This window comes from Acomys russatus, chromosome 31, assembly GCF_903995435.1.
Source record: "Acomys russatus chromosome 31, mAcoRus1.1, whole genome shotgun sequence".
In the NCBI taxonomy this organism is placed as follows: Eukaryota; Metazoa; Chordata; class Mammalia; order Rodentia; family Muridae; genus Acomys; species Acomys russatus.
Genome location: NC_067167.1, coordinates 819,468 through 840,825, shown reverse-complemented (window position 1 = coordinate 840,825; position 21,358 = coordinate 819,468). Strand labels below are relative to the sequence as shown.

The window sequence follows — 21,358 nt, the reverse complement described above, 5'->3', positions numbered from 1 at the left end:
CGATGGGGGGGACAGCCGGGCGCAGGGCCGCCCGCCGCCTAAGCTACCTACGTCCCTCTATGGCTTCTGCACGGGCACGGGCGGGCGGCGCGAGGCATGGCTTTGGTGTGGATGACGGCCCCGCCCGGCCCGCGGGGCGGCGCGCAAGGGTCACAAGTTGGAAGAGAGGCGCGAGCGCGCAGAGTCCAGCGGGTCGAGGCCGCCAGCAGCGCCCGGCGAGGCTGAGTCCCTACGGTCCGGGCTGGGCGCGGCGGTCCGGGCGGTGGGCGCAGGTCCCAGGCGCGGCGTGGAGCTGCTGGCCGGGCGCGCGGACACCGCAGGACTGGGCGTAGGCGCCCCGTGTGGCAGCGAGGGCTGCGAGGCGGACAGCGGGCGTGAGGCGCGGCTCAGGCGACGCGCCGGCAGTGCGGGCCCCACGCGTGTGGCCGGAGAGCTGGGTGCACCGTAGGGTGAGGTCCGCGGTGCCCGGGGGCTAGAGGGCGCGGCCGGGGGACTGGCGGCTGGTGGCCCCGGCGAGGCTACAGGAGGCGGAGGCCCCGGGGGCGCGCGGCGCACGAGGCGTGGGGAGCCGAGCGCCAGGGGCCCCACAAGCGGGCGCGCCACCTGTGGGCAGAAGCTCATCGCCACAGCCTGCTGCAGTGTGGCGATGGCTGAGGTGACCTGTGGCGGTGGCGGTGGCGGGAAGAGCCCCACACGCTGGCCCAGCTCTGCCTGCTGCACCATCTCACGGTCGTACTTGACGATCTCCTGGATGATGGCGTTCTCCTGGTTGTTGAACACGCCCGAGCTGAGGTCGTGCTGAACCTTGTGCAGCAAGATGGAGTTCTTCTTGCCTGTGGGCAGAGGGAGTGGTGGGGTGGGGGTCAGTGCCGGCCTGAGCACCTGCCTAGCAGCAAGCACGATGTCTGCACCTGCTGCGAACTGCACAGCTAGCTCGCACGACTACATGCAGTTGGCATGTTTTGCGCACCCACTGTGTGCAAATTCCAGGGAGTGTCTGTCATATGCAGGCACATGACCTCTGACCCATCCTGCCCCACTGCACTCAATCTGATTCCTCTATCTTGTCATCCACGAGGCCTCCCTCCACCCCTCCCCGACCCCACATGACCCACACAGGCCACCAGCCTCCTTCCAGATGTTGCTCAACAGACCTTGGATAGCCCATACCAATACTGTACCTCCATACCTCCCCTGTTCACCCCTACCCCTCCCCCACACCACCTGGACACCCCTCAGCGCCCCATGCTTTATGCTGTGCTCCCCCTTCCCCCGGCCCCCCTCCATCTGGCGGCTCACCAATGCGGTCCAGGCGATCGATGGCCACGGTCTCGAAGGCACGCCGCATCATGGGGTACTCCTCCAGCACCTCGTTGAAGTTGTCCACGCTCAGCGAGTAGAGGCGGCAGTAGGTGTCAGCCCGCACGCTGGCTGTGCGCCGGCCCCTTGTGAGCAAGCAGATCTCTGCAAAACCAAGCATGGAGCCTCAGCGGCCCAAGCTGTGCACAGCTGCCCGCCCAGCACGCCCTCTAAGCCACCAGCTGCCGGACCAAACCCTCCTGGGGCCTCCCTGGGCCTGAGCTGTCCAGAGCTCAGCCTTGCCACGGGGTGCTCACCCCCAAAATAGGAGCCATCCGACAGCTTCATCTCCTTGTTGCCCTTGGTGAGCACGCTCACCACCCCGTGCTGGATGAAGTACATCTTCTTGCCGATGGTCCCCTCTCGGATGATGTAATCTCCAGGCTGAAAGACCTCAAACTTAAGCTTTGTCAGCATGGCTGTGACGAAGTTGGGGTCTGCGTTGGCAAACAGCGGCATGGACGCCACCAGCTTCCGGCAGTTGAAATTCACGATCTCCTGCAGGTGGGAGGGAGGCTGGCTAAGTGACTGGTTTGGTAACTCGGGCCCTCGGATTCCTCTGTGCTACCCGGTGGCCCCTCCCCCCCATTCAACTTCCTAGAGAGATACTGGAGGCCAGGGCAGGAGATGGGCTCAAGACATACAGGGTGGTGCACGCCTTTAACCCCAGCACTCGGGAGGCAGAGGCAGGCGGATCGCTGTGAGTTTGAGGCCAGCCTGGTCTACAGAGTGAGTCCAGGACAGCCAAAGCTACACAGAGAAACCCTGTCTCGAAAAACAAACAAACAAGACATACAGGGAAGTCCCCACAGCACCAGGGCACAGGAGACATTGGACTGGAGAAAGCCAGTATAAAGAGAAAGTAAAAGTGGTCTCTTGGGGCTGGAGAGATGGCTCAGTGGTTAAGAGCACCACCTGCTCTTTCCAGAGGTCCTGAGTTCAATTCCCAGCAACCATATGGTGGCTCACAGCCATCTATAATGTGATCTGATGCCCTCTTCTGCAGATAAAGCACTCGTATACTATTTAAAAAAAAAAAAAAAAAGTCTCTTTTTCAGCAGACAGGCTGGATGGGGCTCAGGGGGCGGTGCTCGCTGCTGGCCTGCCCTGGGTCCCATCCCCAGCATGCCTGTCCTCACAGCACTGTGGAGGTGGGAGTGGTAGGAGGGTTAGCAGTTCAAGGTCATCCTCACCTATACAGGGACATTCTGGGACATCCTGAGCTACATGAGATCCTGTCTCACGGAAATGGAACCCTTGTGAAGGGAAGGAGGGCCGCGTCACACACGTCCTCGGCCTTCAGTCAGGACATTCATTCTCTCTTTGTTACATACTCAACGTAACTCCCAGCCAGGCCGAGGCTTGCTTGTGCTGCTTAAACAGACAAGGTCATCGCCAAGAACAAATAAGCAAATCCCAGCAAGATACCCGTGGCGAAGGAGACCAGCCTCCATGACTCACTTGTTACTGTCATGACAAGGCTGGCTGTGAGCACAGGCCCTGCCAAGGAGGAGGGACTCTGAGGAACTCGTGAAAAGGTGACCATCCAGGCCAGGCTAGTTGGCTCAGGCCTGCCATCCCACAGCACCGGGGGGGAGGGGGGAGCTGAGGCAGAAATTTAAGCTCACCTTGTGATGACAGAGAAACCTTGTCTCAAAAATGAAAAAGGGAGCCGGGCACAATGGTGCACGCCTTTAATCCCAGCACTCGGGAGGCAGAGGCAGGCAGATCGTTGTGAGTTCGAGGCCAGCCTGATCTACAAAGTGAGTCCAGGACAGCCAAGGCTACACAGAGAAACCCTGTCTCGAAAAAAAGAAAGGAAAAGAAAAGAGCAGGGTGGTGGTGGGGCACACCTGTAATCCCAGCACTCGGGAGGCAGAGGCAAGCGGATCTCTGTGAGTTCGAGGCCAGCCTGGTCTACAGAATGAGTTCCAGAACGGCCAAGGCTACACAGAGAGACCCTGTCCCAAAAAACAAAAACAAAGAAAAGAAGGAAAGAAAAAGAATGGCTAGGAGGAGTTACAGGCTCGGAGCTGTTCCAGACGGCCTGGTGTCAGTGCCCTCTTCTGGCTGCTCCTGGCACTGCGTGCACATGCCCGACAGACACGCAGCCCAAACACCCATACACATAAAATGAAAACAAAAATTTATTTAAAAAAGAAATGTTGGACTGGAGAGATGGCTCAGAGGTTAAGAGTACCATCTGCTCTTCCAGACCTCCCGAGTTCAATTCCCAGCAACCACTAGGTGGCTCACAGCCATCTACACTGGGATCTGATGCCCTCTTCTGGCCTGCAGGTGTAATATATATATATATATGTATCTATATATACATACATATATACACATATATATCACAAATAAATATTTATTTATTTATTTATTTGGTGTTTCAAGACAGGTTTCTCTGTGTAACAGCTCTGGGTGTCCTGGAACTCACAGAGATCCGCCTGCCTCTGTCTCCCAAGTACTGGGATTAAAGGCATGCGCCACCACTGCCTGGCTTATTATTTTTAATTTTTTATTTTGTATAAATAAATAAATCTTAAAAAACAAAAAAGAAGAAATGTTTCCTTTGGGCTGCTGGTAAAGTTTTGGAAGTGGAGATGGATGCCTCTGCTATAAACCTGTGTACTTCATGCGTTCTGTGGCCTGTGAGCCACAAAGGATCAAGGGAGAGTAACAATCCAATATTGTTGACTATCTCCAAGGCTATTAAGCAGAGGCTGCCTCCTGGGATATGCCCACACAGCCCTGGGCCCCAGCCCAGAGGCTCCCAAGCCTCTGCACAGGTACCTAGCCTCCTAGCCTTGGCAGGCACCTCCTGAAAGCCTCTGCCCTGGCCATGCCCCCCCCCACCTGGAAGTAGACATCCATGCCCTCGGCTCAGCACACTTGCCCCACACTGACTATCATCGCTGTCCCTTACGTCTCCCTAGCCCCGCTGACTGACGGCAAGCCTGCGGCTGAGCCCTGGAACCTGTTACATGGGACTTTTTTTTGGAAATGGAGTCTTTGAAGAGTTATTCAGGTGAAATCAAGCTTTAAGGGACCCTTGTAACCGTGGGGGAAGGGGTACGAAGTGAGGACAGTACTGGGGGATGGCTCAAGTCAATGAAGTGCTTTCTACGTAAGCACCTCAACACACGCGTAAGAAGCCAAGGATGCTTAGCATCCCAGGTCTGGGGAGGCAGAGACAGGACCCCCCCCCCCCGGGCTTGCTTGGTCAGCCTGCCTAGCTGAATGGCTGAGCTCCAGGCCAGTGAGAGACGGTGTTCTCAAAGCCCGAAATCCAAACTTGTCTTCTGGCAAGGCTGTGTGCACCTGCACAGACACAGACACGCGCACGTGTGCATTTAAAGACGGCTGGCGAAAGCGTCTGTTGCTCAGCCATGAGGTCTGCGTCCCAGAACCACATCTCGTGGTTCACAGATGGCTGTGACTCCAGCTTTAATGGGTCAGATACGACTCCTGCCCTCCATGGGCATCTGCACAGGCACTGGTGGGTGCTTGCGTACTAATGCACGCACACCAAGTAAAATCTTTAAGGGGGGGGGGGGGCTGGAGAGATGGCTCAGAAGTCAGAGCACTGTCTGTCCTTTCCAGAAAACCCGGGTAGGACTTCCAGCACCAACATAGTGGCTGACAACTGTCAGTAAATCCAGTTCCAGGGAATCTAATGTTCTCCTCGGCCTCCGCAGGCACCACATATGTACTTGGTGCAGAGATACATGCAAAGCCCCCACACACACACACATGAACTAAGTAAGGACCCTGGATGACGGGAGAAGGGGAAAGGACCCTCCCCGAGGGTTTTGGAGCGAGCACACCTACACAGATGTGTGGTTCACATCCTGCACCTGGGAGACTTCGTGCTTGCAGCTGGCAGGCAAGCAGGCGTTGGCCTGGGAGGGCCTGGGAGACTTGCCTAGCTGGGCTTGAACAGGCTGCTCAGACCTGACCCCGCGGGTCCCGCCTGTGCCCTGTCAGCTTGTCCACGGGACCCTGGGCACAGGTGGGTGTGTGGGCTGCTGGGGTGTGGCTGAGACTGCCCAGGTCCTGTGACTGCAGTCACCTCACCTCACGCAGTGGACTGTTGAGCTCCCCGAGGATACTGTCCTCATCAAACATCTTCCCCTGGTACCGGTGCTCATAGTAATCGTGGATTTTCTGGCGGAAGTCGGCAGGCAGTTTGTGGAAGGACATGTACTGTTCTACTTGCTTGTACTGAGGGGACGAGAGCAGGGTCAGTGTTCACCCCAGAGACAGGCCCGGCCCAGTACCACCCAGCCTAACCCAGCGCCGCCCAGCGTGGTCCACGGAGATGACAAGCCCAGCAACGCAAACCACAAATGATGACTGGCCTCAAGTTTGTTATGCAGCCAAGGATAACCTTACACTCCTGATCTTCCGGCCTCTGCCTCTCAAGTGCTGGGATGCTAGACATGGGCCACCACAGAACGTTTCTGATGCCAGAGCGGAACCCAGGTCTTCACGGATGCTCGGCCAGCAAGGCAGTCACTGAGTCCCCTCCCCAGGCCAGTACAGCGGTCACTGAGTCCCCTCTTCCGGCCAGCACGGCAGTCATTGAGTCCCCTCCCCAGGGTCTCACTCTGAAGTTCAGGCTGGCCTGAAATTTGAATTCAGCTTTCCAAGTGCTGGTGTAACAGCTTGAGACACCACGCCCACCCAGCAGACATATGTGTGTTTAAGCCTGATCTAGGTCAGGTATAGTGGTGTGCACCTTTAACCTCGTGTGTGTGTGTGTGTGTGTGTGTGTGTGTGTGTGTGTGTGTGTCAAGAGTTCAAGGTCATCCTTTGTTGCACAGCTAGTTTGAGGCCATTCTGGGTTCTGTGATACCATATCTATCAAAATGTCTTTATTGTGAGGCAGGCTGTGCTGGTGCACGCCTTTAATCCCAGCACTCAGGCAGAGGCAGAGGCAGAGGCAGGTGGATCTCTCTGAGCTCCAAGCCAGCTTGGTTTAGAGTGAGTTCCAGGGCAGCCAGGGCTGCACAGAGAAACCCTGTCTCGAACCCCGCCTCCCAAAAAGCCAACAAACAAGTCTATTGTGTAGGCACCTTGGGTGCCTGGCTCATATTTCCGAGACGTAGCTATATATAGTGTCAGCATTCAGTACGCATGCTGAGTCCCATCCACAGCCCTGGCCTGGGGCCTGGGGACCAACACAGAACCAGCCCCTCCTTAGCAGGGCTGGGGTGTGGGTGCCAGGCTGTCCCCAGCACAGTACCCCAGGGCTGCCCCAGCCACAGCTGCCCTTATCTCAGCGGACCCCGTGACGGGTGGGTGGCAGCACCAGCTCATGTTTGGGTGTGAGACCGAGGCTTCCGGACGAGGGCAAATGGCACAGAGCCCGGCTGACCGGGCTGGCACTGTAGGGGGTGGGGAACTGGGACCCATTGCAGAAAGCAAGGGTGCAGGTGCCATGTGGCCCAAAGCAGCTGCCACTACTACCGGCCCTGAGGACACACTCCTGCAGAAGGCAGACGGAAACGGCTGACAACTACTCTTTCCAGAGGTTCACCCTGCTTCCCAGCCACCCTCATGGCACTGATACCCCAGAACACTCAGAACTGGACCCCAGGGACTGGTCTTGTTGGTTTGAAACTCCATGGGTTCCTGTCCCCTCCCTTCATCCGTCCCCGACCTGGCTCCTTCCTGTGAGTCTGTCCTGAGCAGTTACAGGAACTCTTAAAACCAGTGGGTTACATGGCCCCCTCAGACTCCAGGTAAGCCGCCTCCTCATACTCAGGGCAGGCCCATCTCCCCCCAGCTCAGACCAGAGGCGCGGCCTCCCGCCCCTGACCTTCTCCTGGTATTGCCGCCGTGATGAGTCCAGGGACTGGATGAGCGCCGTGGCGTGCCCGATGAACATGGCGTAGCAGGTGGCCCCCACGATCATGCTGAGCATGGTGAGCCAAATGTCCGTCATGCTCTCGGGCGCCTGCCTCCCGTAGCCGATGCAGAGCATGTGGCTCATCGCCTTGAAGAGCGCGAAGGAGTACAGCTCGCTCCAAGAGTGGTTCTGCAAGGTCAGCAGAGGCCGTTCAGGGAGGCCCTTGAGCCCACCTGCCCCCTCCCCCAACCTCCACCCCCGTGAGCACCGGATGGGGTGAGCTCCCCGTGACCAGAGGTAACCGAGGCAGTCTCAGGCAGAGGACACGGGCATCCACATGTCGAATGAGGCAACAGCAGGGGCAGGCCTGATGCCACCAGGGGAGACTAAGCCTCACAGGGGTTGCACTCAAGGTCAAGAGTGCCCACTTTGGGTCCTTGGGATACTGGGATAACACCCAAGGGGCAGAGAGGGGAGCGGTCCACCCCCAGATGTCCTCAGTTGACCCGGCCAGGAAAGGGGGGGGACACTGGGCTCATGCAGGAAATGGAACTGCTTGTGCAGGCAGCGGCTGGACAATAGGCTCCTCAGCCGGGGCAGCTGTGCCAGGCTCCTGGGAGGGGCGTTTGTGGGTTCTCCTTCCCCGGCTGCAGACTCCACTGATGCCTGAGTGCTGTGTCCTGACTGACACACACCAAGCTTCAGCGAGGCCCTGGCCTGGGGTGCGGCCCTCGCCGAAGACTGCTCCCACACTTTCACTGTTCTGAGATGAAACCTAAGGCCTCAGAGATGCCTGGCAGGTGCTTGTCACTGAGCCACGTCCTCTAGCCTTCCTGCCAGCCCCTCGCTGTGGGATTCTAGGTGAGGCTCTACTGCAGAGCCACCCTCAGCCCTTCTTTTTTTTTTTTTTTTTTTTAATTTAAGACTTTAAAAAGATTTATTATGTATACAGCATTTTGCCAGCAGGCTAGAAGAGGGCACCAGATTTCGTTATAGATGGTTGTGAGCCACGATGTGGTTGCCGGGAACTGAACTCATGACCGTTAGAAGAGCAGTCAGTGCTTTTAACCTCTGAGCCATCTCTCCAGCCCCAACCTCAGCCCTTCTTTGCTCTGTTCTGAGATGGTCTTGCTACTTTGCCAGTGCTAGTGTTAAACCTGCTATCAGCCTGCAGCTGCCTCTCTTAGAAGCTACCAGAGCCTCTTTTCAATTGTCTGTGATACAGACATGGGGACAACAGGCACTAGGAGTTGCTATTTTGTAGGGCTTGTGGTAACAACTTTCCCCTTTGAAGGTTGTTTTGTTTTTAAATACATTTGCATAAAGACAAAAAGAGAAGCTGGTGGGAGTACACACTTGTCACCCAGCGCTCTAGAGGTCATCCTCAGCCAGCTAGTGAGCCTGAGGCCAGTTGGGCTGCAGGAGATGCTGACTACAAAACCTAAGAGGGACCAGAGAGATGGCTTAGCAGGTAGGAACATTGGCCAGTTTTCTGGAGGGCCTGAGCTGGGTTCCTAAAACTCACATGGTAGCTCACATCCACCTGGAACTCCAGCTTCAGAGCGTCTGATGCCCTCTTCTGGCCTCCGAGGGCACTGCACTCATGTGCACATACCCTCATACACACACATAATTCAAAAACAACAACACATAAACCTAATATGAACTCTTTCAAACGAACAAGGCTGGGGGTTGTTCATCTGTTAAGAGCATGTGTTGCTCTTGAAGAGGACACCAGTTCAGTTCTCAGCACGCACGTTCATAAATTCAGGTCTAGGGGATCTGACATCCTCTTCTGATCTCTGTAGGTCAGATATACATACAGGCAAATACATTCGTAAAATGAAATAAGTCTAAAATAAAAAAATTTTTTTTCTTTCTTTTTTTTTTTTTTTTGTTTGTTGTTGTTCTTGTTTGTTTGTTTTTCAAGATAGGGTTTCTCTGTGTAGCCCTGGCTGCCTGGAACTAGCTCTGTAGACCAGGCTGGCCTTGAACTCACAGAGATCCACCTGCCTCTGCCTCCCAAGTGCTAGGATTAAAGGCCTGTGCTAGCATGCCTAGCTTAAAAAAAAAAACAAGGGCTGGAGAGATGGCTCAGAGGTTAAGGGCATTGACTGCTCCTCTAGAGGTCCTGCGTTCAATTCCCAGCAACCACATGATGGCTCACAACCATCTCTGAGATCTGATGCCCTCTTCTGGCCTGCAGGTATACATGCAGACAGAGCACTGTATTCATAATAATAAATAAATAAATCTTTAAAAAGAAAAAAAAAATCCTTTAAGCCGGGCGTGGTGGCGCACGCCTTTAATCCCAGCACTCGGGAGGCAGAGGCAGGCGGATCGCTGTGAGTTCGAGGCCAGCCTGGTCTACAAAGTGAGTCCGGGATGGCCAAGGCTACACAGAGAAACCCTGTCTCAAAAAAAAAAAACAAAAAAAAAAAAAAAAAAAAAAAAAAAAAAAAACTTTAAGTAAAACATTTCTTAAAGTAAGAAGATCACTGAGTATCTGTATGACACGGAAAAATGGCTGCTGTGCTGTCTCAGGGAGCTCCTGGCTACCTTGGCAGGCGTCAGCCACCAGGGCAAGGTGGGCTGAAGGATCTCTAGGGGGCGCTAGTGGGCACCATCTGTCACAGCAGGTAGGCGCTTTGCTCCCTACAGAGGACCTCAGGCAGGCCCAGTGGGTGGGCATGGGGGCCCAGGGGCGGGCTGCTCCCTACAGAGGACCTCAGGCAGGCCCAGTGGGCGGGCATGGGGGCCCAGGGGCAGGCTGCGCTGTCGCTCCGCCGGAGCGCACTTACCACCATGTTGTTGATGGACACCCAGCAGTCGCTGGGGAAGTCCTGCAGCATGGGGACCAGGAACTGCAAGCAGCCGTCCCAGTGGCACAGCAGGAGCATCATGCTGATCAGATTACAGATGCGCATCACCGCGCTCGCCAGGTCGTAGGTCATGTGGAAAATCTGAGGGGGGCACGGCCGACCACTTCTGTTTGCTCCGAATTCCCATCAGCACGCCTCACCCGTGACCCATCATCCTGCCCCAGTCCTGTCCCCGCCCTCCAAGTTCCAAGGGAGCCAGGGTTAGGAGTCGTGGGGCTCGAACCCACGACCCTGAGATTAACAGTCTCACGCTCTACCGACTGAACTAGCCGGCTACAAGGAGTGGGCAGACTCGGGGCTGGAGCCTGGGGTCTAGAATTGGGAGGGAGGTGACTGCAGAAGTCTGAGTTTCTTTCCCCCACATCTCACAGTGCACAGGAAGGGGCATGGTAACAACTCAGTGAGGCTGTCTGAAGGTCTCCCCAAAGTCCAGTGTCCTGAAGGTACTAGCCCTGACTCCATGGGGTAGGAGTCCCATGGGGGTCCCCAAGGCTATCTGATCTCCAGCCCTGCCCCTGAGCCTATTACTACAGTGTGAGTTGTCCCCTGTCCCAATCCTTCACCTAGAAATGAGTGTCATCTCCCCCCCCCCCCCACTCCTGCTACAGACCTTGCACATCTCCCTGTGATCTAACCCTGGGCCTTCCATCCCAGACAGACCTGGGTGTGGCCTCTTCCCTTAAGGCTCCAACAGTAAGAATCCTGCCCTGTGTTCTTGCCAGCTGCCCCCTGCAACCTTGCTCCCACCCCTCGTGGCACTCAAGGGCCCAACCTACAGCTTTGGCTCTACCTTAAGATGCCCATCTTAGTTCCTGCTAGAGGCCTTAGCCCTGGTTCCTCTTACAGCCTCAGCCTTGGCCACACCCACAACCCAAAGCCAGGACGTCCCAGGATTGGCATCCATGAGGGCCCCACCTCCACAGCTCTGCCCAAAGTCCTACAGCCCTGGTCTGTTTCTTGTGACCCTGCCCCTCAAGACCCCGTCCCGGTAATATTGCCGTCTATGTCTCTCACAGGAACCCCAAGTCAAAGCTCTGGCCCTAAAGCCATGGCCACACCCATGCCAAAGTCTAACCTTCAGGTCATTGGCTCCACCCACAGAGAATTACTTGGGTTCCACTCAAGCCCAACACCTAAAACCCGACACCCAAGGCCCCATCTCCAGCCCCTCCTCCGGCACCCCCCCCCCCGCCCCTGATCCTGCCCAAACGCAAGGTACTCAAGACCACATCCTTGGGACCCCGCCCACACCTGTCTTCTCCCCGCCCCTCACCTCCTCCCACTGGTGGATATAGCGGATGAGCCGAGAGAGCCGCAGCAGCCGCAGCAGGCTGAGGATCTTGGTGAAGCGCACGATGCGCAGGGCGCGCGCCGTCTTGTAGACCTCGGAGTCGATGCCCTTCTCCACGATGAGGAAGATGTAGTCCACTGGGATGGACGACACGAAGTCCACCACGAACCACGTGCGCAGGTACTTTTTCTTTATCTTCTCGGGGTCCAGGATGATCTCCGTGTTGTCCTCAATAACGATGCCGGTGCGGAAGTTCAGCACCAAGTCCATGAGAAAGAAGGTGTCCGAGACCACATTGAACACGATCCACGGCGCAGTGGTCTCGTCCTTGAAGAAAGTGATGCCCACAGGGATGATGATGAGGTTCCCCACCATGAACAGCAGCATGGTGAAGTCCCAGTAGAACCTGGCGAGAGGCAGGATGCTCACACCTCCTGGCTTTGACCTAGGGAGTGCCCTCTGGGGCCCCACCCCAAGGTCGTCCTATCTGGGACCCAAAACTAAGGGTGGGGATGGGTCTCTGGACACCAACAAGGCGATCTCTTTCTAGGGCCCCAACGCAAAGACGGGTCTCCTAACCCTAAGGCTGGTTTCCAGAACCCCACCCCAAGGTGGTCTCCAACCCCAACCCTAAGGTGGTCACTGGAACCTCAACTTAAGGTGGTCTCTCTTTGGGATCCTAACCCTAAGAGGCTCTCTCTCTCTGGGACCCCAACCCTAAAAGGGTCTCTCTCTGGGACCCCAACCCTCAGGTGGTCTCTCTCTGGGACTGCAACACTAATGGGGGTCTCTCTCCAGGATCCCAACACGAATGGGGGTCTCTCTCTGGGACCCCAACCCTAAGGTGGTCTCTCTCTGGACCACAACACTAAGGTGGTCTCTCTCTGGGACCCCAACCCTAAAGGGGTCTCTCTCTGAGACCCTAACCCTAAGGTGGTCTCTCTCTGGACAACATTAATGGGGGTCTCTCTCTGGGACCCCAACCCTAAGGGGTAGGTTTCTTTGTGGGACCCCAGATCATAAAGAACCCTCCTGATCGCAGGCAGCCAGGGTCCCCCTCTCTGACCCACTCTGACCTTGCCTTGACGGTACCTCCAGACCGCAGAGAAGGCTCAAAATAGATTAAACAGTTCACATGACCAAAGAGGGACAATGTGCCTGGCACAAGCCTGGCCTTCAAAAAGGATGGGAGCACCTGGGAGCTGGGAGGTGGCACACCGCTGGGTGGGCCAGGGTGTGGGCTGAGAGCCAGGTAGGGGTACAGGGTAGGGGCTTGTCAGGCACACTCGTACCCAGCAAGAGCCACAGGGCCCACACCATAGAGAGGTGCAGCTCTTGCAAGGCACAGCTGGTCACCTCAAGAAGTACCTTAGAGAGCTAGGCCTGGTGGCCACAGATGTCATCCCAACACTTCAGAGGAGGAGGCAGGCAGATCTGTGAGTTCGAGGCCAGCCTGGTCTACAAAGCGAGTCCAGGACAGCCAGGGCTCCACAGAGAAACTCTATCTCAAAACAAAAAAATGGAGAGTGGTCTCCCCACCCCTGGACAGTGCCAGCCCCCTTGTATTACTGGAGGTCTGGCATGACCCTCTGAATTTGGGGCTCCCCATAGGCACAGAGCCCACTGTTTCTAGAGCACACAAACTGGGGCACTCCCCGGAATCAGCTCAAAGGAGTGACGTGTCACGGTGCAGCGGCAGCGTCTGTGTGCTGGCTCCTTCTGCCGGCCTGCACCTCATGGGAACAGTTATAAACATGCCCAGCAGGCGACCAGCACTTCACTTCAGAGAACTGAGTTCAAGGAAACAGTCCAAAGAGAGAGAGAGAGAGAGAAAAAAAAAAAATTAAAAAGTGGTTTGTACTGGAGCACTGACGGCAGCTCAGACTGTGAGAGCCAAGGGCTGGACAACACCCAGTGTCTCCGGCACATCTCTGTGCTGGCACCTGCCATGCACGAGTGACCTTGGACAAGCTTCTCTGCTCCTTGGGAACCTTAGTCTTTTTGTCTTCTTCAGCCCCAAACGGGGGGTGGGGGTGTGTGAAACCCTTTTGTGGAGGATCCTGTTGACCTGTGAAGCTCCTCACACGCCCTCTTGGTGGGGACAAGACCTCCAGAGCCAAGGGATGGGGGAGGGGGGCCATCAAACCTCAACAGATTTAAAGATTTCTCTTTTGAGCCGGGCGTGGTGGCGCATGTCTTTAATCCCAGCACTTGGGTGGCAGAAGCAGACAAGATCTCTGTGAGTTCAAGGCCAGCCTCGTCATGCACGACAGAAGAGGGCAGCAGGTCACATGACAGATAGTTGTGAGCCACCGTGCGGCTTGATGGGAATTGAACTTAGGACCTCTGGAAGCGCAGCCAGTGCTCTTAACCTCTGAGCCATCTCTTTGGCCCAAGAGTTCTTCTTTTTAAATTACGTGTATGTTAGCCAGGTGTGGTGTCTCACGCCTTTAATCCCAGCACTTGGGAGGCAGAGGCAGGCGGATCGTGGTGAGTTCAAGGCCAGCCTGGTCTACAAAGGGAGTCCAGGACAGCCAGGGCTACACAGAGAAACCCTATCTCAAGAAAAAACAAACAAACAAACAAAAGTATGTGTATGTTTGTCTACCTGAGGCCCTGTGCATGTGAGTGCAGTCCACGAGGAGGGCAGAAGTGGGCGTCTGACTCTCCTGGAGCCGGAGTTACAGGAGATTGTAAGCCAACTCACTGAGGGGGAAAGAACCAAACTCCACTTCTCTTTAAGAGCACTGCTGGGCATCTCTCAGCCAAAAATAACTGCTTTAATTTTTGGGCACGGATCTGGACAGCACTGGTGTCTCAGGCCATGATGAGAGATCCTGTCACTTGGCACTCTGAACTGCTGTCCCCAGAATCCGTCATGAGGTTTGGCCTCAACCTCTCCCTCCCTGGACCGAGGATGCCTTCCTTCTCTTTGGAGAAAGAGCTATTGAATAAAACAAGCGCGAAAGAGCAACCGGAGGTCAACAGGGACTAGAAACCACCGTTGGTGGTAACCATCTGTGGTTGGGGGGAACTGGAAACAACTAAGAATGGGTCAAGAAACCACCAGGGGGACCCAGAAACCACTGGGGGGAGCTTTCAGTGGTCATGGGAAGGAGGCTTAGAAATGGGTAGAGGGGCCTGGAAACAGTCTGAAAACCCACAGCGGACACCTCGCCTTCTAGGCTGCAGCTCCACATCTGCTTCTTGTCCCTCTCTGGGGTGGTCAGGGCCAGGCATACTTCCTACTGAGGCCCAAGGCTTGCCCAGAGGGAAGGGGGACCCAGGAGTCATGTGGGCCTGTCTTCTATCCCCAGCCACCCTGTCTACTGGCTGCATCTCCAGGTCACGCAGTATATGGCTTTGGAGAGGGAACGGGTGGCAGCCCTGGTAGGGTGGGGTCCGCCTGCTTTAACCCAAATGTTCCCCAACTTCATCCTCGCCAGTCAACCTGGTCCCCACAGATATCGTCAGAAGGGAAGGGGAGGGAGGGCTCAGAGGTCCCATACCAAGGGAAACAGGCCAGGCACACCCGATCCCCAGGGCTCTGCGGAGGTCCCCTCCCCCACCCTTACCTCACCAGCCCCAAGCTGTGAGGCAGACATCTAGCTCGAGGGTGGTGGGTGGATCAGACACAGCTCTGACATCTCTCCCAGGCTGTGCACCCTTAAGTAGTGTCCCACCTTCTCCGAGGCTCCAGGTCTTATCAGCCCCACCCCCAACAGGGACCTCTGGGCAGAGGTCAGTCCCCTGAAAGGTGTCAAGGCAAGAGAATCAAGGGTTCAAAGACACCCTTAGCTACACAGTGAGTTTGAGGAGATCCTGTCTCAAGTCTCAAAAACAAAAAACAAAAAACAAACAAACAAACTCTCCCAATAAGCAACAGTGAGTCCTAATGACACCGCCTAATTCTGTGAAAACGCTCAGGAGCATGCTGTGGCCCCAGCTCCTCTCCCACCCATAGGTGGATTCTGGATGGCTAATACCCAATGAACTGTTTCCCCTCCACTGCCCTGCCAGTCTCAGCTCTGAAGGGAAACTGAGGCCCATGGATCATGGGGTAGCATAGAAAAGCCCCAGCTGTTTTCAGCTGGATTCTTCTGGAGTGGGTCTCAGCCCCCACTGGGACAATCCTAGGAGCTGGCAATTGAGCCCTTAAAGCCAGGCATGATGGCCCAACAAGGGCAGCCATATCACTCCAGGCAGACCCCAGATGTGGCCAGAAAACCGTCTGGGATGGCAGATCCAAGCACAGCTGGAGGGATTAGAGGCGGGAGGTTAGGGATTACTGGCTCAGGCGGAGGACCAGGGCCTGAGCCCACCGAGTCCCCAGAGCAGGTGGCAGGGAAGACAGCTGGAGTCGCAGGTGCAGATGTTTGTATATGCCGAGTGCCCAGGGACAGTAGAGGGACACACACCCACACCCCAACCCCAGTTCCTATGGGGGTTGGTTGAGGGGGAAATGCCCATCGGGCCGTATTTGCACTGCATGCCCCGGAGGGGCCTGGGTAGGTGCTCAGAGGAGGTGGCATCTCCTTTCCTGAGCAGCGGGTACAAAGGCCCCGTGCCAACCCACCGTGGGGCTTCCCAGGTGGAGGCAGAGGGATCTGCGAGAATGGAGTCTGCAGAGTGCTGGGAGATCCCGGCCTGGGCAGGTGTAGTACAATCTGTCAGTCAACTCAGGAATGATGTCAGGGCAGCGAGTGGGGGATGGCAGGAGGGGCGTCATCTGATACTGTACTCCTGTGTGTCGGAGGCTGAACCGAAGGATGTCTTAAGGGCAACCGAGGCCAAGTGGAGGAAAGGAGTCCTCCCCCTACACCCCCGCACCGGGGTTACCTAGGAAGAGGAGGCCTTGACCACCCTGATCTCAACCCCTCCCCCAAAGACTTTTTTCACGCATTGAGAGTTTTGGGGTCCCAACACCCCCACATGAGGAGGCAGGTGCATGCTTAAAACCCAGATCCTCGTTGATAATGCGATTTATTGTAGGGCCTCGATACAGGGCACATTTCCGGGGATTTACATGCAGGGAGCAACATCCTGACCTCACACTGACCCCTGGCCATCCAGTAGTGGGATGTGGCAGGCCCAGGGACCAGCGTCCACAGGGCTGCGCTGTCTGGCTTTCTCCTCTTTCTCTCCAGGTATCACACCAGCCTAAGCATCCAGGCCTGGAACACTTTCCCCAACCCCTCAAACTTGCTTCTCCATAGAAGCTTCTAGAACCTTCTCAGGGCCAGGGTTGATGTTCAGGAGAAGCAGACATACTGGGTGAGGTGGCAACTGCCTGTGATCCTAGCACCTGCCAGGATGAAGCAGGAGGATTGCTGTGAGTGGAAGGTCATCCCAGCTGCAGAATACGCTCTGAAACTGGAAAGTCTATGGTGCCACGCTCTCCTAGCAGGTGCAAAGCCTGGGCCACGATTCCAGCAACACCGAAACTGGGCTTGGTAGCACCCTCCTGTCCCCCAGCACTCAGGGGATCAGGATTTCAAGGTCATCCTCCACTAGAATAAGTTTAAGACAAGCCTGAGCTTCAGGAGACCCTGTCTCAATAGCATCCCCATTTTTTTTTTAAAGAAAAAAACAAAACAAAAACGGGGGGGGGGGAGGTAGTCGCTGGATGAAAGTGCTTGCCACCACACCTGACTAACTGACTCAATCCCTGGGACCCAGGTGGTAGAAGGGAGCCCTGACTCCACTGGCTCCACAAGTTGCCTTCCTCTGCTAACACGTGTGGCGCCCACACACAGTGCACAAATGTAATAAAAATTGAAATGGTAACTTTTAGCTGTTGGTGCACAGTTTGGACAAAGTTCTATGAATCAGTTGGAAGAGGAGAAGAACCTCCCAGACACCATCAGATACCCCCCCTTCCCCAACACCATAATCCTCTTTACATCTTGGAAAGTCGAGGCAGAGGCCTAAAGTGGTCCCCAGGCACCTTGCAGTCCTAGGGGACTCTGGAACAGAATTCCGCTAAGAACTTGGCTCCTCTAAGTCCCTGTGGAAAGCATGCTGCAGGCAACCAGTGCCCAAGGGCTCCCACAACACACAGCCCTGCCTCCCTTGGCACCTTCCCCTCCTGCCCAGGATGGGGTGGGCCAGTTCCTAGTCACCAACCAGTAAAGTCCCATCTGGATGTCAGTCAAGTCACAGGGCAGAACCGAGTCAGAGCCAACAGAGGGAGACACTCAGGCCCTGTATAGGGAGAGGGGTCCCTGCCCTCTGCTCTGCATAAAGATTTTATGTACACACATACCTACGGTTTTTCCTTTCCCAGGCTTGGGGGTGGGATTCCCCCTCCTTTTATGTTACATTAATTCTGTTGGCTATTCAGGAAACTGAGGCAAAGGAATGCTAAGTTGAAGGCCACTGAACAACTTAACGAGATCCTGTCTCAGAACAAAAGTGAGTAGAGAGTTAGTTTCGGGTGTGCGGGGGTTCATCAGCAGAGACGCAGCCCGGTTTCACCCCAGATGGCCAAATTCGATCAATTTACTATCCACCAGTCAACAGTTACCTGGTGTTTCCTAAAGGCTCTGGAGACAGCCTTGGTCAACATCTGATAAGAAGGTTCTAGACGGGGCACAAGTCCCCAGACATGAAAGGTGGCGGTCCCATGAACCGGCTGTGAGACCTGAAGGCCTCATTGACTCCTCTAAGGCCAGCTGCAGCCTCTCTCCCCTTCTCTGTTCGCTCATCCCCTATTTTACAGTCTGGTTCTCCAGACAAGACTCCTGCCTGTGGACCTCTTTATACTCCAGACTCCATAGCAGCCACAGCATACACAGCCCTCCACCACCCCACCCCCTGGCATCTGCACCCACAGGTCCCCACCCCCCAGCATATGCACCCACAGGTCTCCCCCCAGCATCTGCACCCACAGGTTCCCCCCCGGCATCTGCACCCACAGGTTCCCCCCTGCATCTGCACCCACAGGTCCCAGTCCCCCCCCCCGCATCTGCACCCACAGCCTCCCCCCAGCATCTGCACCCACAGGTCCCAGTCCCCGCACCCCCAGCATCTGCACCCACAGCCCCCCCACAGGTCCCAGTCCCCCCCCCCTCCCCGCATCTGCACCCACAGCCCCCCAGCATCTGCCCCACAGGCCCCCCCCGCATCTGTACCCACAGGTCCCAGTCTCCGCCCCCCTCCCCGCATCTGCACCCACAGGGCCCTAAGAACAGGAACTCAATTCCTTCTCCTCACAGCCTCCCCTCCCTACCCACCCCCAAACCAGCCACATGTCCCCACTGCAGGCAAGAAGCCAAGCCTAAGTAAGTCTGGCTTTATGTCCCCCCACCTGTAGCCTGGGATGGGAGTGGGTGAGTAGCCCCCACAGCCTGCCCCTCTGCCCTCCCTCCCCACGCCTTTCTCTGGCTGGCAGGCGGGCTCTTGACTCCATCCACACTGGTCAACCAGGAAGTCTTGGCAAGCCAGCCCTCTAGTGTCATTTCACAGGTGGGAATAGAGCAGTTCTCAAGCCTGGAAGTCTGTGGAGCGATGCTCAGCCTGGCACTCAGGCTGGTGTATGGGGACAACTCCTATTGGCCCTATCCCCGGGGCATCTTCCCCACAATCAGGTTTCTGGTACAAGTGACATTCTGGTCTCGGGGAGGCTGTTTCTGGACCTCAGTTATCAAGCCCTGGAGATAAAGAGGAATGACAGAAATGAAGTCACCAGCGAACCATCCTCGTTCCATAGTCAGTGTCCTGGGAGACTCATGCCTTAGGGAGAAGGGATCAGGGCACCAGAAGAGCAGGCGCCGCCCCAGGACCCGGATCTGTCCGTGGTCCTGAAACTTCAGGCTACAGTTTTCCGGGACAGCGGAACGTCCTGTCCACAAACCTGCACCCTGTCACCGAACGCAGCTATCCCTACGGCCGCGGGTGTACATCCACCCGGGACATAAACGCGCGCGCACAGCCAGCACCCCAACAGGTACTTTTGGAGCCCCACCAGCCACACCCCTAGGGACTCTCCCCTCCCCTTCATCCGCGGGCACACGCCCCCCAGGACCCCCTCAGGCAACACATCACACAAGCTTGCCTGGAAAGGAGAGACAGACGCAAACACTCGGGTCATGGCCCTACGCCAGCGCCTACCGCTGCTCGCAGCAGCCAACTCAGGCAACGTCTATAACCACACACCCGGGATATGTGGGGACTCAGGACGCGCCCGCCTTGGGCGCCAAAGAGGAGACCGTGGGAACGCGAGGCGCCCGCTTAATAACCCCCTCCCCGAAGCCTCCCCGGCGCGTCCTTTCCATGCGCCCTTCCTTCCTTTCTTCCTTCCTTCCCTCTTTCCTTCCTTCCTTCCCCTCTTCTTTTCCTTCCTCCTCCTTTTCTTCCTTTCTCCTTTCTACCCATCCTTCCATCCTCGCTCCTGCTCCACGGCCTATGGGCGCCCACGTTCCCCTCTATTTGTCCTCTCCGCCCCTATGCGCTCAGACCCTGGCTCTGAGGCCGCGGCGCTCGCCCACCTCAGCCAGGACGCGCGGGAGGGGGCACGCCAGGGACCCCCTCTCGCCCCAGGCCTCTAAAAGGGCGGAGCCTCTGCACCCCAGAGTCCCTCGGGGGCGGGTCTGGGGCGCGCCCGAGGTCACCGCGAAGGGACTCCCCCCATCTTCGGCCTGTGCCCTGAATTGCCACCACCCCGAGGTCACCATCCGGGACGCGGCGCCCCGCCCTCTCCCGGGCGCGCCAAGGACGGGCCCCTCCCGGAGGCGGCACCTGAAGTCGCTGTAGGGGTGGATGATCCAGGCCCCCGCCGACTTCACGCGCTCCTGCTCGCGCTCCACGGCCTTCTGGCTGCCGAACATCCGCAGGGAGAACTTGTTGACGCCGGGCTGCAGGAGTGCCCCGAATTGGCGCTGCAGGAAGCTGGCCTGGCTGCCGCGCGGCTCGCCGGCCGGGCCCGCCTCCTCGCTGCCCGCCTCCTCGGCCGCCACGGGCCCCGAGGCCGCCCCGCGGCATGAAAACGACACCTTGGGGCCGCGCGCGGGGCCCTCAGGGCTGCACTGCGGCTCCCCGCGCCCGCACTCGCCATTCGCGCCGCCCTTGGCCGCGCCGAGGGTGCAGGAGCTGTCGCGGCTGCAGAGCCGGGCGCGCGGGCTGGGCTCGTCGGTCGACTCCGGGTGCGAGGGGGTCGTGGGGTTCGGGGGTGGCGCGGGTGGTGGCTGAGGCTGAGGGGGCGCGGGCGGCGGCGGCGGTGGCGGCGGCCCCGGCGCAGGGGTCGCGCCCGGACTATCGCCCGGCCGCCCGCCGCCCCCGCGCGTATCCATGGCGAGGCGGCGCCGGGCAGTGCGGAGCGGAGCGGCCGCCGCCGCCGCCGGCCGAGCCCGAGGGAGGGCGGAGCCAGGGGGCGGAGCCTCCGCTCGCGGGGGAGGGGCGGGGGCGTGAGCCCCGCCTCCACCTGCGCTGCCCCCACCCCAACACGGGAATGAATGGGGGAAACTGAGGCTCGGGTCAGCAGGCAGGCTCCAGGTCAGTCAGCCCCTTTAGACCTTGGAGATGAGCTCAGGCTTGATTCCCCAGGGGAAACTGAGGCCAAGGACGCACCCAAGGTCACCGAGCACAGCTGGCCAGCTCTTGCCTCTGCGCGCGCCATGCAGGCCAGGATCTGGTCCGCTTTGGGGTTCCTCCGCGGTCACCGCGGGCAGGGCAACCGCTGACGCTCACCCCACGGGTGCCAACCCCTTTCTCTGCTCAAGGTGCCAGATTCCATAATGAAAGTGTGCTCCCAGAGGCCACCAGATCTCTGGTTCTGTCGCTTTCACCCCTTTCACGACAATAACCTAAGAATATGTGTGGGAAAGGCTGAGATCATTCTTGGTTCGAAACTCAGCCCCTCTCCAAGCCCTGCTTGTGGAGAAACTGAGGCACAGTCAGACAACAAAAGCATAGTAGATAGAACCTCCCGTGGCTTCTGGCGACCTTACACCCCAAAAGATGCCCTTCAGT

General features: G+C 57.3%; 1 protein-coding gene and 1 non-coding gene across 2 annotated transcripts; both read right to left on the bottom strand.

Annotated features, from left to right (window-relative positions):
• Positions 1 to 150: 150 nt before the first annotated feature.
• On the bottom strand, positions 151 to 20,679 carry Hcn2 (hyperpolarization activated cyclic nucleotide gated potassium and sodium channel 2). The gene is made up of 8 exons (XM_051139856.1): positions 20,129 to 20,679; positions 11,372 to 11,795; positions 10,018 to 10,179; positions 7,187 to 7,405; positions 5,440 to 5,586; positions 1,617 to 1,857; positions 1,300 to 1,464; positions 151 to 833 (listed from the first exon to the last, which is right to left on the bottom strand). Exons 1-8 carry the CDS (start codon positions 20,677 to 20,679, stop codon positions 151 to 153), a joined length of 2,592 nt encoding a protein of 863 aa, XP_050995813.1.
• On the bottom strand, positions 10,305 to 10,368 carry Trnan-guu (transfer RNA asparagine (anticodon GUU)). The gene has a single exon. It is a non-coding gene; the product is annotated as a tRNA-Asn (tRNA).
• Positions 20,680 to 21,358: the final 679 nt, after the last annotated feature.

What these genes read in the sequence shown, in the direction of transcription:
- Hcn2 (XM_051139856.1), bottom strand. Translation starts at nt 20,679, where the DNA reads ATGGATACGCGCGGGGGCGGCGGGCGGCCGGGCGATAGTCCGGGCGCG. An exon ending in TGTCCATCAACAACATGGTG is followed by an intron (nt 7,406 to 10,017) that starts GTAAGTGCGCTC and finishes CTGACCTTGCAG; the next exon opens with AACCACTCTTGGAGCGAGCT. An exon ending in TCAACAGTCCACTGCGTGAG is followed by an intron (nt 1,858 to 5,439) that starts GTGAGGTGACTG and finishes TCCCACCTGCAG; the next exon opens with GAGATCGTGAATTTCAACTG.